Raw genomic sequence first — 14,911 nt, 5'->3', positions numbered from 1 at the left:
ATTTCAGTTGTCTAAAAGCCAGTCAGTACATATAGACAATATTTCAGTAAAAGCTCACAAGGTTTCTGCCCTGTTATATCATATTGCTGATTTTTGGATGCAAGTTTTGTTATGAAATTTCTGCAGAAGTTGATTAGCCAGCTCCCTCTGCTGGGTAACAATGAGAGTGCATCTCCCTGTCCCTAAAAGATTTTTCTCTCTCTTTAAATAAAATCAAAGTTTTATTTCCCCAGAATCGGGGCTCATCCACATTCCTCTTTGCCCTGTGATTTCTAGCCAAAGGTCTGAGAGGTTTTTCTTTCGCTAGGAAAACCTGCTGTTTACAGCTGAATCGGAACAAACATCAATCCATAGAAAACCCAATTGATGCTTGTTCCTATTCAGCAGTAAACCATGAGGGACAAAACAACAATCTAACTGAACAGTGAGCTGCAAGATAGGACCATTTTTTGTCCTAGGAGCAATTAGGAGGAAGTCAGGCATCTTCAGATACCATTTAGACAAAATAATTTAGTAGTAATTCATTGACTATATATTAGTAATTTAGCAATAAATGATTACTTAGGAATTTCTTGGCAACTTATTTTGTAAGTTGTCTTGACAAATTATTTTGTATTGCCCTACGTACTGTGGAATTCTTTTTTTATATAATGAACTGACATTGTTTCCTTTCTATCATTTATAGAGTGCAGCATGGTCTACAAAGAATTGTTTTAGAATCTTTATTTTGTTCACACATGCAGCAATCTAGTGAGGCACTTTGTGGGGCACAGGAGGGAGTGATTGAACATCTAGTCACAAAGCCACATCAGATCAGGCAGCGAAGTAAACTACAGATCACATAATATAAATAGCTCAAATTATTTAACCAAATCTTTCTCACAGAGCAAGGAGGAAAAACATAACCAAACTACATAAAAGGTTGTCTTAAATCTTTTGGCCATATAACTTTTATTAACACTTAGCTGGGTGATCTGATTGGGAATATCTGGGAAATGTGATGCTTGTCTGAAAGTAAATCTCTGCAAGATCAGAAGGAAATATGTGATAATATTTTTATGGCAGTTGTTCCAGACAGACTTGTAAAGTGTGCAGTTAGGCAGTGTGAAGTATGGAGAATGACACTTGCTTATCTTTCTTTTCCTGTTTTTTTTTTATCCCCCAGAAGCACATTCTTCAGCGTAAGTATATTTATTTACCTTTCTGTTTGTCACTTTTGAACAGCTGAAATATTAACTATAGTTGCAACTATTGATCCAAGGAAACTACTATTGTGCAGAATCCCTTGTATTGGTCATATTGGGTTGGATTCAAACTTATCCTTCCCATCCACAGGTGATTTTTGATCCTGGGTGGAAGGATCCAGCTGACATTAGAGCAGGCATCCCCAGACTTCGGCCCTCCAGATGTTTTGGACTCCAATCCCCATCTTCCTTGACCACTGGTCATGTTAGCTAGGGATCATGGGAGTTGTAGGCCAAAACATCTGGAGGGCCGCAGTTTGGGGATGTATTAGAGGGTGAGGAGGCAACTTTTGCCAATCCCCCTCCAGTGCCATCTCCCACACTGTTTTGCTTGTATGTCTGCCTGATACAACTCCCTGAAGCATTTCCTCAGAAAGCACAAGGGGATATAGGGTGTTTTTTTGGGGGGGGGAACTACCTTTCCCCCTTTTGCTAGCCGGAGCAAAATCTGTATCCAAGCCATTTCATTTCGTAGCCTATAATATCTAACGCTGGGCTCAGTTGGCTAATATCGTAATAGAGCAGGGGTCTCCAAACTAAGGCCCGGGGGCCAGATGCGGCCCAATCGCCTTCTCAATCCGGCCCGCGGATGGTCCAGGAATCAGCATGTTTTTACATGAGTAGAATTTGTCCTTTTATTTAAAATGCATCTGGATTATTTGTGGGGCCTGCCTGGTGTTTTTACATGAGTAGAATGTGTCCTTTTATTTAAAATGCATCTCTGGGTTATTTGTGGGACATAGGAATTCCTTCAATTTTTTTTCCAAAATGTAGTCTGGCCCTCCACAAGGTCTGAGGGACAGTGGACCGGCCCCCTGCTGAAAAAGTTTGCTGACCCCTGTAATAGAGGGTTCCGGTCGCCCATTGGCTACTAATGTTAAGAAGCAATAAGGAGGCCTTGAAGACTCATCCCTATAATGGATTGCACCATAGAGTCATAGAATTCTAGAGTTGAAAAGGACCCTGAAGGCCATCTAGTCCAATCCCCTTCTCTGAGCAGACTCACTGAAACCAGTGGACCAGATTTAAATGAGTGTATTCTCAATAGAACTAAACACTGTATACATTCAGTACTTCCCTCACTGAAAATGTACAAGGCAATTTTATTCCAAAGTTCAAATGTATATATGCTGATGTTTTCTTTGTTAACAAGAATACAATGCAACAACTACTTTTGTTATAGGGTTGGTAAAGCAATATTGTATCTACTGTATTTTGAAACCCATGTAACAGATGCATCTGGATAAAATTACTTACGTTTAAATGAAAAATAGTATAGGGTTTAATTCAATTACAATACGATTTATAATGTGATCTTGTGGGTATTGCTTCTGTAACAGTTAGACAAAAAATAATTTAATGTAAAGCCCCAAATTTAGAAATAATACGATTGACTTCTTACATGCAGGCAAATTTCCTGTGATGGGGAGCCTGTGGCTCTCCAGTTCTTATTGAATTCTATACTCTCATCATCCCTGAGCCATTGGCCATGCAGGCTGGGGTGGATACTGGGATTTGGAGTCCAGTAGCATCTGCAGAGCCACAGGTTCCCTTATCCTTGCTCTAAGCACTGAATCAAACTTTTTTAAAATAAAAAATCCAAGCAAATTCAGTAGAAACATGAATGTATGGAAAGCAAAGCTCTATACAAGTAAGGTGCATGAAATGCCCAGATATAACAGTATACTTTCTCCCACTTTTGTTTTGCTAGCAGGAAGAGCAAAGCTGCAAATAGTGAAAAGGTGAGCATTCTGTATCCATGCGGTAGTGGCACTGGCAGGATTAACTCACCCATTATGTCTGCTTCAGGAAGGGTGGAGATAATGTACTTTCCCTGTGTTTCTCATGCCACAACTCTAAAGTACAGAACGGCTAAGAGCACAGCTATTCACCCAGACAACATGGTAAACTGGACTGCACCAATTCAGATGCAGGAAGCAAGGAGGGAATTATCTTTGAACGTTCTTCTGTATAAAGTGTCCCATAAAAAAGTTGGCTAGCATATTAGGGAAGAAAACTATGCTTGGCAACTATTTACAGAAAGTTGTTTTGAAGTATGTCCCGTATAATTTCCCATCTGACCTGGTAGAGAATAGCAAGAGATGCATCAGATTGTTGGCATATTACTCAGCTGTTCGCTCCTCTATACATTATAGTTATGGAAAGGAGCATTTGCCAGAAAGAGGCTATTTCCAGCAGTCTTGTTGCATACTGAATACATACCAGTTCTCAGGAAGCTGTGTCTCCATCTAGTGGCAAGCTCATGAATTTCTATAGCCTTACCCAGATTACATACAGTATTAAATACTGTTGTTTATGATCAGTGTTAACACACAAAGCAGTGATAGATGGCAGCCATACTAAAGTTTTTTACACTGCATGACACCGTGAGAGCTGGCTAGATAGGATGGTTTTCACCAAACTCCCTTCTACATATAAGATCAAGGGTGGGGGGAGGACTTCAGTGGGAATCAGGCTGTATACATGGAGGAAGCTTTGTTGTTATTTTTTACCATCATAATGACAGCACAGAACCACTGAAATAGCAACAAGCTCAGGATACAGTCCACATTGAGGTTTATTCAGCTGATCTCATGCTCAGGTGGGGATGCATGGATTAAAGAGTGTTTGCTCCACATATGTGAGCCAGCTTGCAGGAGGCGGTAGAGTTCTTTTCTCAATGATATGGATGACACAGAAAACTGCTAAACCAGGGGTGGATAACTTGTGGTGTGGTCCTGCAGATGTTGTTGGACTTCAGCTCCCATCAGCCATGCGGATGGAAGTGGTAGTCCAACATTTGGAGGCCGCAGGCTTAGCTACCCCTTATGTAATGCACAGGACATTCCAGACGTCTTGGGACACCAATTCCCATCAACATCAGTCAACATTGCCCATAGTTAGGGATTGTTGGAGTCTGCACCATGTTTGCTACTCCTGCTGTAATGCTACGTGGGGTGCTTTCATGATTATTGGTGGTGAATGGATATTTATATAAAACCTTCTACTGCAACTATCTGAATTATCTCAACGGTTCTTCTTTCTGTTCCTTAGGATTTCAAGCACACCAAGTCATTTGTTATTTAAAAGAAACCCACCCTCTGAGGAACACCAAATGAGCATTTGCTGGAGCAGAATATCAAAGGGATGCTTGGACTCTATTATATAAATATGAAGAGTGGTACATGCAAAAAATAAACCAATGGCAAAGCCAAGGCACTATTGCTAAAAGCTGAAGACACACGATTGTCAAAAGTTGTTTTAACATAGTTTGATAGTGCTTTTCTAACCAGGTGACTGTAGATTACACAATTGTAAGGGGTTTCTTACTGTGTAATGTCCCCAAAAGGATAGGAGAGCAGGTGATGAAGTGCACAATTCTAGTCGCCACACCTCAAAAAGGATACCATGCAACTAGAAAAGGTGCAACCAAAAAGATCAAAGGACTGGAACAACTCCTCTATGAGGAAAGGTGACAGATTTATAAAATTGTTGAAGTTGCTGAAGTCCCCACCCCCCACTCCGGTAACTCCAGAACTTCCATGCAATCCAGTGAAGGTAACCGGAGAGTCTGAACAGAGAAAAGGAAGTATATATTCTTTATACCATACATAACTAACTTGTGGGTTTTGCTGAGAACAACCAGTTTAGATGTCTTTAAAAGGGAGCTATGCAAATTCATGGATGGTAAGACTTATCAATGGCTATATACTTTTTAATGATGCCCGTTGCCTGGGAATAAGTGGAGAGGACAATTGCCTTCATGTCTTCCTTGTGGGCTACCTAGAGGTCTCTGGCTGGTGACTTTGGGAAACAATATACTGGATTGTACAAAGCCAACCCTCTAGGAAGAACTGTCAGGAGTAAGTAGCCTGATCTGATCATTACTTCTCTTGGCTCCCTTGGGAAGGGCAGGGTACAAATTTAGTAACTTAAATGAATTATTCAAGGCCAATATTTTGGGCTGGGGCATAGATGCCTCTAGGGAAGATTTGTCCTTTTCTCCATTGTGCAGGTCAAGACAACTGCAACTGCCACCGTACTTGTTAATTTAAGGGGGTAATTCTACCATCAAGCCAGCTGGGGGAAGAACTGTGCAGTTCTTGACTTGTTGACCTTATTTTCTCTATTCCTACATCTTGGTCCATGACAGCCAGAATCTCAGAAGACATCATGTGTAGAGTAAGTGAGGATTTTTCCTGGTTCTAGAGTAGATCTACATGTGATGTCTTGCCCTATAAACAACTTTATCCCAGCCTGCTTGTAAGCTAACTTTAAAGGCCTAAATGGCGGAAAGGCAATATATGAATCAATCAAATAAAGAGCTCTGCAGTTTAAGAGCTTTTTACTCATAATTTTTGTGGAACATGATAGGTTCCACAGCCAAGATCAGAATAATATTGTTCAAAGCCATTTTTGCCTCCGCTATTTAAATGTCTTGACACTTTCAGTCTATCTAATCAATAACAAAATTATGCAGGTATAGGTCTGTTGAAGTGTGGTGCAGTCTTACCACTGCTCATTTTTCTCCCCTTAAACCCTATTTATGATTTATTTTCTGAAGACTGTACATTTTGCCTGAGAAGAAATCCTTTCCACCACTCAATACTAATGAATGCCTTAATGTTTTTATAAAAATCTCTTGGATGGTATTATAAATAAATCACATATGCTTTGTTACTAGTGTGATCATGATGCTGATGCTTAAGGCAAAACACGGGTATGAATGTTAGGTTTCTTAAATAATAAAAAAGCAAGACAAATTCCTAAGCTGGATTCTCATCTCCGTCGACATTGTTAGCATCACCATATTGTTGTTGTTGTTTAGTCGTGTCCAACTCTTTGTGACCCCATGGACCATAGCACGTCAGGCACTCCTGTCTTCCACTGCCTCCCACAGTTTGGTCAGACTCATGTTGGTGACTCCGAGAACATTTATAATCACCATATTATATGTATCTTATTAGAGATGTGAGAAATGGGATTACTACTCCTAGGCTAGGGATGGGGAGTCTGTGATGCTTTAGTTGTTGCTGGATTGTTGTTGGGCCCAAGACAGCATGGCCAATGGGCACAGATGGGAGCTGTAGTAATGCAACATCTAGAAGTCCACAGGTTCCCCATGTTTCCTACAAGCATTAATAGTGTAATGTGATCCTTTTTGTTTCAAGGATAAAAACCTTGTATAGGAAAACCTTAGATCCAAGTATAGATCTCAAATTAATATGCAGCCAGTTCTGATCAACCAAGTAATCAATTATCTGCATTATAGGCACGGCTATGACTAATTAAGTTGTCAAAGGTGGGCCAAAGCTTCAGGTACTATTTACACAACTTTCCTGTGTAAACTACTCAAGTATTTCAAATTTATTTCCCAATATAGCAACTATTTTCAAGCACATTTGCTTGTACCAGCTGGTGTGGACTTTTCAGTTATTCATTTATTTTTTAAAGCATGCCACCAAACCTTCAAGAACAAGTATGGAGTTACAAACATTTACTATTAATCTTGTGTCCCTCCAAGTCTGTACACATTTCCTTAGAAGTAAATCCTACTCATTTCAATGGCATCCATTAAGTAAAGGCAAATATTATATAAGGGTGCCAGTCAACAGTAAATCAGTGAAAGGCAAAGAAACAAACTTAAAACATTTTATATATTATTTCAACTATTTGAGGAATTTTATTTTAACAAATGTAGTCTATTCAATAGTCTGTTAGACCACATTTTCCATCTACAGTATTATATAGACAGGCTCCTGACTCTGCTTATATGGAAGAAATGAGCAGTGTTAAATGAAATTAATTACAGAATCACCCTGTATTTCAATTCAATTCATTGAGTGATAACACTTATATAACCAACTGGAAACAACCACATACTCAGAACGTGCTGGTACCTCCTCTTGTAACTCCAGGTCTTTTTGGAAGTAGAAAACCCTTGAGTCCACCTCCTAAAAACCCCCAGAAGTACCAAAGGAATACAACTGTTGACAAAGAAGCTGAAAATGGGGTGGGAATGGAATAGCTAGAAAAATATGATGGAGAAAAAGCTGTTGAGAGAATCATCTTATCCTGAAAGGATAATAAAAACACTAAAGCTATTTTTGAACAGCCTTGGGACTGGAGAGCAGGAAAGCATGCTGGCTTCTGCCATTGGCCAGAAGACCTAGGGCCCCTCGGAAGCTGCCCCCACCCTGCCTTCCAGGAATAGCATCATGGTAAGAAGATGACACATCTAGCTCTATCCACTAGCCAGAGGAGGAGCTGCAAGGTACTCACCTTCCATCCACTGAAGAATATTCAGCTCCAACCACCCAGTTGCCCTGCAGAAGCAAGGGGATATAATACTCTGACCTCATCCATTGGTCAAAGGAACAAGAGCTACCAATTTCATTTCAAGAAAGAACACCAGCAAGAGAAGATCAACCTGACTTGAACTGGATAGAAGTGCCCTCTTACAGCTCACCCCTTTCATCTGGCCTTGGAAAACTATCTTCTACCTTTCCCTGCTCCCACTCGCCTTTCCATGTGTGTGTTCTTTTAGTTTGTAAACCTGATGGCAGGGACAGTCTCTTTTTATTGAAGTGAGCTACTCTGGGAGAGCGGGCTAAAAGCAGTAAATAATATTAAAAGGGGCAGAAGCAATATTTTAACACAGCTGAGACTGGGCATCAACTATGTCCGCCGCCGAATCCTAAAGGAGGAAAAACCCAATACAGCCCAATGAAGTCTGAGAATGCAGACTGATTGTTGGAGGAAAACAAGGTGAGGGACAGTGGAATGAAGCGGTCTTTCCAATGAGCAAACAAGGCACAGATTTATATTCGACAGAATTCAAATATTCACATTTGAACACTGAACTGTTTATTTAAATTACAACCGCGGGCCTATTCAACACCTCCAGCCACATTGCTGCTGCTTGTGTACTTGCTATCACATCACTTCTGCTCCTCTTCAAATTTGGGCTCTGTCAGATGGGAAAAATGAAAGGAAGTGTCAGTTTATTTTCAAGGTGAAGTTTTCTAAATAGATAGATTTACAACTTGATTCTATTGTCAATTTGCCAGAAATTTAGAACTGCAGCTTTAGCTACACAAATCTGCAAGAGAGGAGAGTGCCCGTCACCACTCTTGAAGCATAACACTCATTCCTTTAAATGCAGGTTGTTGAACAGAGTCTACTTCAATGTAAATGGTGCAAAAGCCACAATTGCTTCCAAGGCAAGTTTTTACATGTAAATATTAGCTGCTTTACAAAGAGATGCATAGAGAGTATATGTATAGGTTATTGTTGTTGTTTCAGCCATCATGATCCTATCAACCACAGGGGAAATATATACACTAATGCAATATTGAGGATCAACATCAACCAAAATATCTATTTATAGTAAAATATACAAGTAACAACAACAACAATTAAAACACAAAATATATAATATACCAAAGGTTAAGAAATGATAAAAAAAATTTAAAAAAACAATGTATGAATGCATAACAATATTATTGGAAACAGAACCAACTGCTAAGATTACTATGTAGAGAACAAGAATATGAATGTATCGCCATAACATTTTATATCAGGTACAACATTTGGGCCCATTTACACACACACTCTCATTCTCACTAGTTTACTGAATAAGTCGCATCCCACAAAAGCATGCTTAAAAATATGTGAAAACATCTGGGGTTACTGACTGCAACCAGTTAGTAAAGTTTTTTTTTAAAGCACTTATTTTATTTAACATGGCATCATTTTCACAATACAAATGTAGGTGGAGAACAGCTTTCGTTTCATTTCCTGAGTAATAAAGTAACATCTCTTATCTGTTCCAGCAGAGCAGCTAATTTCTATTATTTCAATTATCCACACTCGTGTTTTTACATTACTAAACTAGTCATAAAACTTAAAAGCTTACCCTGAAATTTGAATTCTGGAAATTTGGTCATATCTCCACCACCATACATCCGCTGGAGCTTGACCGTTTGTTCACGCAAGCTTTTTTCATATTCTGGACCAGCATCAACAGGGCCACCAGTTTTCCTACAAATGCAAGAGTTAATTGAGTTTTGTTATATCTAGAATGACAGATGGGGAAAGAATCTAAATAAATCACAAACACTAGGCGAACAGAGAACTTGTAGAACAAATAGAACATTTCAAGTACAGTATAGGATCTTTAGTGTAGTGATGCCTATAATGTGTTTTCACACTACGTGAATTGTAACCCTTGTTACAGTTACAATAACTTGTTACAGAGTAATTTTAAAAACTGTTATTACAAAATGACGAATGATTCCATAGGCAGGAGTCAGCAATGTGTAGAGGTGAGAGTATTTGACTTACATAAGATCAGGGTGGTCCAACATGAGGCCCTTGAGGTCTTTTTGGGTGGCCCTCAGGTGAAACCCCCTGCAGCCCTTGAGCTGCCTTCCCAAAGCAAGGTAAGCAAGGTGCTGGGCTTTGGGAAGGTGTGAGGGCTCTGACGGGATCCTAGAGTCCTCTCTCTTCTTTCCTAAAGTCTACCTATTGTTTTCCCAGCTTTGGAAAGGCAGTGTGAGGTGTGTGTTTGTGTCAAATTTTGCTCTTGTTCCCTGCCCCCACATGACAAGACTGTGCAGCCCCCGGGTTCTGTGCTGAAGTACTCTTGTGCCCTACTCGGTATGAAAAGTTGGGCCATCCTGACTTAGATCAAGGAGACCTAAATTCAAATCCCACTCAACCCTTATGCTGACTGGGTGACCAGGAACTGATAATATACACACACAGCTACTTTAGTCTACCTTCTAGAATGGTTGTAAAAATAAAATTGGTGGGGGATCATGCAGTCTTGGAGTAATTTCACAAAGAACATATAAATCAGGGGTGTGATGTTGTTGGGATTACAACTCCCATTGTCCCTGACCATTGGCCATGCTGGTTGGGGATGATGCAAGTTAGGAATCTGCAGAGCCACAAAATATAAATATACAACAAATCTAGACATTGGTTGTATGATAGTTTTATAAGGTGGCCAATATTGTGACTGATGTTAAAAAATGCCAGAAAATGGCATAGTTTTGTATTCAGTTTACAGTGTTATGGAAACTATTTACCAACACCCTTCTGTGGAAGTCACTGAAATCTAAAAGACAGAACAAAGAAATCTCAAACTGGAGAGGAGCCAGGAGCCAGCAAATCTTCCTTTTGATATTAGCACAGCTGCAGAAAAGCAAATATAATATAAGCAGCTGTCCACAATGGAAGAGCATGGGGAAGATTTTCAGCCAGGTGCTATGGGTTTTTGGGGTGGTGGTGGTGGTGGGCGGGTTAAGCTTTATATTGCATTTAGAGCAACAACTCTGGTTAGGAGTGTCAGACTATGACCAAGGAGACCCAGAGCAAATTCAGAGCTCAAATCTTAAAACTCATTGGGGTAACCTTGGGCCAGTCACAATCTCTCTAATGTACCTCGCAGGGATGTTGGGAGCATGGAAGGTGAGGAATAACCATGTATACCGCCTTCAACTCACTGGAGAAAAAGTGAGATATAAAATGGGATTAATAAATAAGTATGGCTGAATTTCAGATCACGGGGAAATGTTTCATTGCTGGGAAGACTAAATCCTATAGCAAGAATACAGACAGCACAACTTTCATATTTGCACTTTATTGTTTACCTAATAATTTGTGAACTTTGTGGAACAGCAACTGTTCAATCTTGAATAACTTCAGCATCCCATGAACAGTTGCTATGGCTGACTATAGCAACAGCTGTGCTAGGCATGCAATACCATTATGTGGGAAATAGCATTCTGTTGCTTTTATTATGTCAGGTAACAACTTCAAATAACAAGCTGTGTGCAAAGTTGAATCCAAATCATGCCTGCAAACAAATGAAGTGGGACTCAGAGAGCCCCTTTGGTGCTGAGTGTGTCACTGATCAGACAGTTGGCACTGAAGGCATGCCTTCAAAGGGGTTTACATTCAGTACTGACAGCAAGTGCCCTCAAATGGTTGCCCCCTAATGCAGCTGATCAATAAGTCCTGAATGCAAAGGGGGGAAATGGAAGCTCACTTTAAGCTGCCAGTTGTTCCTTTGCGACCATGTTCTTACTTGCTCTGCAGCAAGCTTCACATATAATGTTACGAATACTGCAGGGCGGCATTGTCATGGTCAATTAGGACCCCTGCCAGTCCTAACTGGCCCTTGCCTGCAGGTTCCTGGTGTCTGCTTTTATATATTTAAGAAGTTTTAAGCTCTACCTTTCAATATAAAAGATTTTTAGAGGCAGCTTAAAAGACACTGTACAACTCAATGTAGGAGGAGCTGCTAAGGAATATCAATTACAATATCATGCTATGGACTAAAGGACTTTTAGGCTACAGCCCTAATACGATGTATATTATGTGGAGGAGGAATGGAGTGCTGTGTTCATTCTCTGTTCCCAGCATAGAAATACAACAGGCCGCTGGAGGAGACACAGAGCTCTCCATTGCTCCTCCACTAGCCCCCACCAGGCAAGTAACTTTTGAGCACTTATTCAAAAGTCTAATTTATGTGTCTGAATTTACTCAACAGTTACCATATGATGCAGAACTTGATTACTTTCCACAAGCAAACAATGTAAGAAATACATTTATATCCATATACAGTAAGGGGGGGGAGAGGAGTGGGACAAAATACCTCATGAGATGTGTGCAAACCTGGTGTGGTGGCCACCTACAAGAAATGTCTGACCTCTGTAATTGCCAGCAAGGGTTTTGCCAGCAATTACTAAGTCATCTTTTGCAAAGGGATCAAATACTTATTTCACTCATTATAATGCACATCAACTCTGACTTTTGTCTTTTGGGTTTTTGGGTTTTTTCCTGTTGTTATTCTGTCTCTCACAGCTACAATAAACCTACCATTAAAATTATGGACTGGTCATTTCTTCGTCAGAGGGCAAACGGGCAAATTTAGCAGGGGATCAAATATCACCCCCCCCCACTGTATATTTCATAGCAGGCTGTTATTACTGGGAGTCAAGTACTACAAGGCCTGTCAAAGAACCAACTTCCAACAATAAAAAAATTAAATTGAAAATTATCAAAATGCCAACAATATACCAGTAATCAAATGACTGGAGCCTTGGCATTCTGCATTTACTACATTCACTTACTGGCTCTTTGTGTTATATTCTCTGATCTTGTCCAAAAAGAGTTTCTGCACAGGATCAAGTTCCTTTGCCTTATTAAAAGCAATGGCCGAAAAGCCGATGTTTCTACGCAAGTGGAAGGAGATTGCGGAACGGAAAACAGAAGAAAACCTGAAGAGCTGTTGGAGAATCATGATGTATCTGTAGAAGTTTCAGCTAGAAAGACATAAGGATCTATCAGTTACATCTTACATATTTCTATTCCTATCTGAACCTCCCAACAGTTGCAGTTCCACTGGGGAAGCCCACTTTCAAGTTTCAGCTGATTGGGACACCACAGTAGTTTTGACCAGACGCAGGGCATTCTAAGTTAGCACTGCACCATTTTGTGGCAGGGGTGCAATGGAATATGTTTTGTTTAATGTTTCAATATTTCTTTCTGAAACTATCTGGTGACAAGCTGCATATAAGATTTGATGAAGAATTTGTAAGATGCTTGACACTATAACAGATAACCTAGTCCAGAGGTATAGACGTTTTCCACCCTGAGTGCCACATTACCAAATGGGCAACCTTCCAAGGATGGGTGAGGCAGAGGTTAAAAGGGGGCAAAGTTTGAAGTATAAATGGGCAAAGCAACAAAAGCAGCCCTTAACCTAATACAACACACTACATTCCAATAATGGAAACATCAGATTTCCTTAGTTCATGGACACAATCCAGCCAGCCAAAACTATTTGAGAAGGGTGTGGAGCAGATCCAGTGATGGGTGTTGGCTGGGAAAGAGTACTCATGACCAGATGGGTCTCATTTGACACCTCCCTGCACCCCAGGTTCAAGGTTCCCCACCTTCATTCCAGCCAAAGTTAATGGGTAAAGTTAAATTTCCAACAGACTGCTCCCCCATCCCATTACTTTGAATGGAACATTTCTATCACAGCTCCTTATTCTAATGGCTAAAATGAAACATTCTTAGCTTTTAAAAACAATTGATCAATAGAGGTTATGAATTTCTTTTCTTGCATTCTCCTGACTCAAACAATACACCTTTAAAAATGCTTTAAAATTCCATAACTGCTTCTTAAGGGTACTTAAGTCAGGGGCGCCCACCCCAAACATTTGAATACACACAGAGGCTGGACGCCTCAATGACGCCCCTCTGGAGACTTCACCTGGGGCAAAAAAGTGGCTAGCCCCTCCCCCCATAGCTACGGCTTTGCTTAAGAAAACATCTCAGTTTAGACCAAGGGTCCCCAAACTTACCCGGCAAACGCTATCTCTGGCACACTCCCGACCTGGAAAGCGCTGGAAATAGCTTGTGTGCATGCGCAGAAGCCTCCTCCAACCCGGAAGTACACCGGAAATTATGCCTGCATGTGTGCACAAGCTATTTCCGTCGCTTTTACCGTTCGGAAGTCTGCAGCCGCACCGTGCCGTTAAGAGCGGGCGGCGGGGGTCCCCGGGGGCCGCATAAAAGAGCCTTGGGGGCCGTATGTGGCCCCCAGGCCATAGTCTGGGGACCCCTGGTCTAGACTATGCTCATGTGTGAAACTAGGTCAGAAAGAGAGCACCAAGCAAGAGCTACAAGCAGAGGTTGGGCAACAGGAGCGTCTGGTCTAGAAACCTGCCAGGGCGGCAGCATTGTTGGGTATCTGACAAGGCCCACTTTAGAACAGGGGAGTGGGCGCACTGTCAATCCCGATCCTGCTGCTGCATTTCCTTGCCTGTTCATCTGTCCTCTTAACAGGATGCAAACCACGACAAGAACGAGAAACCAGACTCAGCCACCCACCACCCGCTTCTCCTTTCTCAAATTGGGCCGGAGGGAACGCAAAAGCGAATGGACAGTTCTGGCTGCGGGGGAAATGCACCCACACTCAGAGAGCATCCTTTACCTGTATAAGCTAACCCCCACCTCCCAAAAATCCCTGGGGAATCAGCATTGGTCCGTCCTTGCCCAATCTAGTCTAACCCAGATAGGTTCGCCTCACGGTCGACCTTTCAAAGTACTGCGACTCCCTCACTTCGGAGACTGAAATTCTTCAGGGGAGCTGCGCTTATGGTTGATTTGCTACCATTCACCCTCCTGAGATACCGCAGAAGCCGGCTAATTCAAAGGCCTGGGAAGGCGGTTAAACTCGAAGGTGGTTTCACACCGACTGAGGCGAACCAGCAAGGCCCAAACGAACGCACCCACCCGCTCGGCCTCCTCAGCGCCGCGCTCTCTCGCGTCCGGTTCAACCCCGCAGAGGAACCGCCGGTCACCTTGCCGGAGCCCGCAGTCACAGGGAAGACCTGACTCGGCCCCGCCTCCAACAGGCGCAAAGGGCTTCGGGAGTTTTCTTTTGAACCCCCCGGCCTTTCGCTTTCCGCCCCAACACAATTCTAGGCCGCCTCGCCGTACTTAAGCCTCAGATTCCCTTGCACCGGCCCTTTATAAAAGAGAAAGCAAGCCCGTTGAAAGCGCCTCAGAAACAGCGACGTACCTCCTTTGCTTCCCGTCCCCGCTTCACCGGAAATGGATGGATTCACTTCCGGCTTCAAGTA

General features: G+C 41.7%; 2 protein-coding genes across 9 annotated transcripts in view; one reads left to right on the top strand and one right to left on the bottom strand.

Annotated features, from left to right (window-relative positions):
• JAM2 (junctional adhesion molecule 2) overlaps window positions 1-5,924 on the top strand; it is a 28,212-nt gene extending 22,288 nt beyond the window's left edge. The window contains exons 8-11 of one of the 4 annotated variants that reach the window (XR_015949580.1): window positions 886-921; window positions 1,166-1,181; window positions 2,959-2,986; window positions 4,299-4,485. Coding sequence is in view for 2 of the 4 variants with exons in the window: in XM_035114860.3 (XP_034970751.1) it covers window positions 1,166-1,181; window positions 2,956-2,986; window positions 4,299-4,331 (80 nt within the window). In the remaining 2 variants the exon portion in view is untranslated. Of the gene's footprint in view, window positions 1-885; window positions 922-1,165; window positions 1,182-2,955; window positions 2,987-4,298 lie in introns of all 4 variants that reach the window. The other 3 variants (XR_015949579.1, XM_035114861.3, XM_035114860.3) reach the window with 3 other exon arrangements.
• A 2,140-nt stretch (window positions 5,925-8,064) lies between these two features.
• ATP5PF (ATP synthase peripheral stalk subunit F6) lies at window positions 8,065-14,894 on the bottom strand. 5 transcript variants are annotated; one of them, XM_035114865.3, is made up of 4 exons: window positions 14,851-14,894; window positions 12,389-12,580; window positions 9,163-9,287; window positions 8,065-8,214 (listed from the first exon to the last, which is right to left on the bottom strand). In XM_035114865.3, the coding sequence occupies exons 2-4, from the start codon at window positions 12,556-12,558 to the stop codon at window positions 8,186-8,188; spliced, it is 324 nt and encodes a 107-aa protein (XP_034970756.1). In that variant the 5' UTR covers window positions 12,559-12,580; window positions 14,851-14,894; the 3' UTR covers window positions 8,065-8,185. The 5 variants fall into 5 exon arrangements, with proteins under 5 accessions (XP_034970756.1, XP_088524105.1, XP_088524104.1 ...); XM_088667979.1 differs by having other exon boundaries at window positions 14,630-14,878; XM_088667978.1 differs by having other exon boundaries at window positions 14,769-14,878.
• Window positions 14,895-14,911: the final 17 nt, after the last annotated feature.

The sequence above is a fragment of the Zootoca vivipara genome, chromosome 4 (genome assembly GCF_965207765.1).
Source record: "Zootoca vivipara chromosome 4, rZooViv2.hap1.1, whole genome shotgun sequence".
Taxonomy (NCBI): domain Eukaryota; kingdom Metazoa; phylum Chordata; class Lepidosauria; order Squamata; family Lacertidae; genus Zootoca; species Zootoca vivipara.
This window is presented reverse-complemented; position numbering and strand designations above follow the sequence as displayed.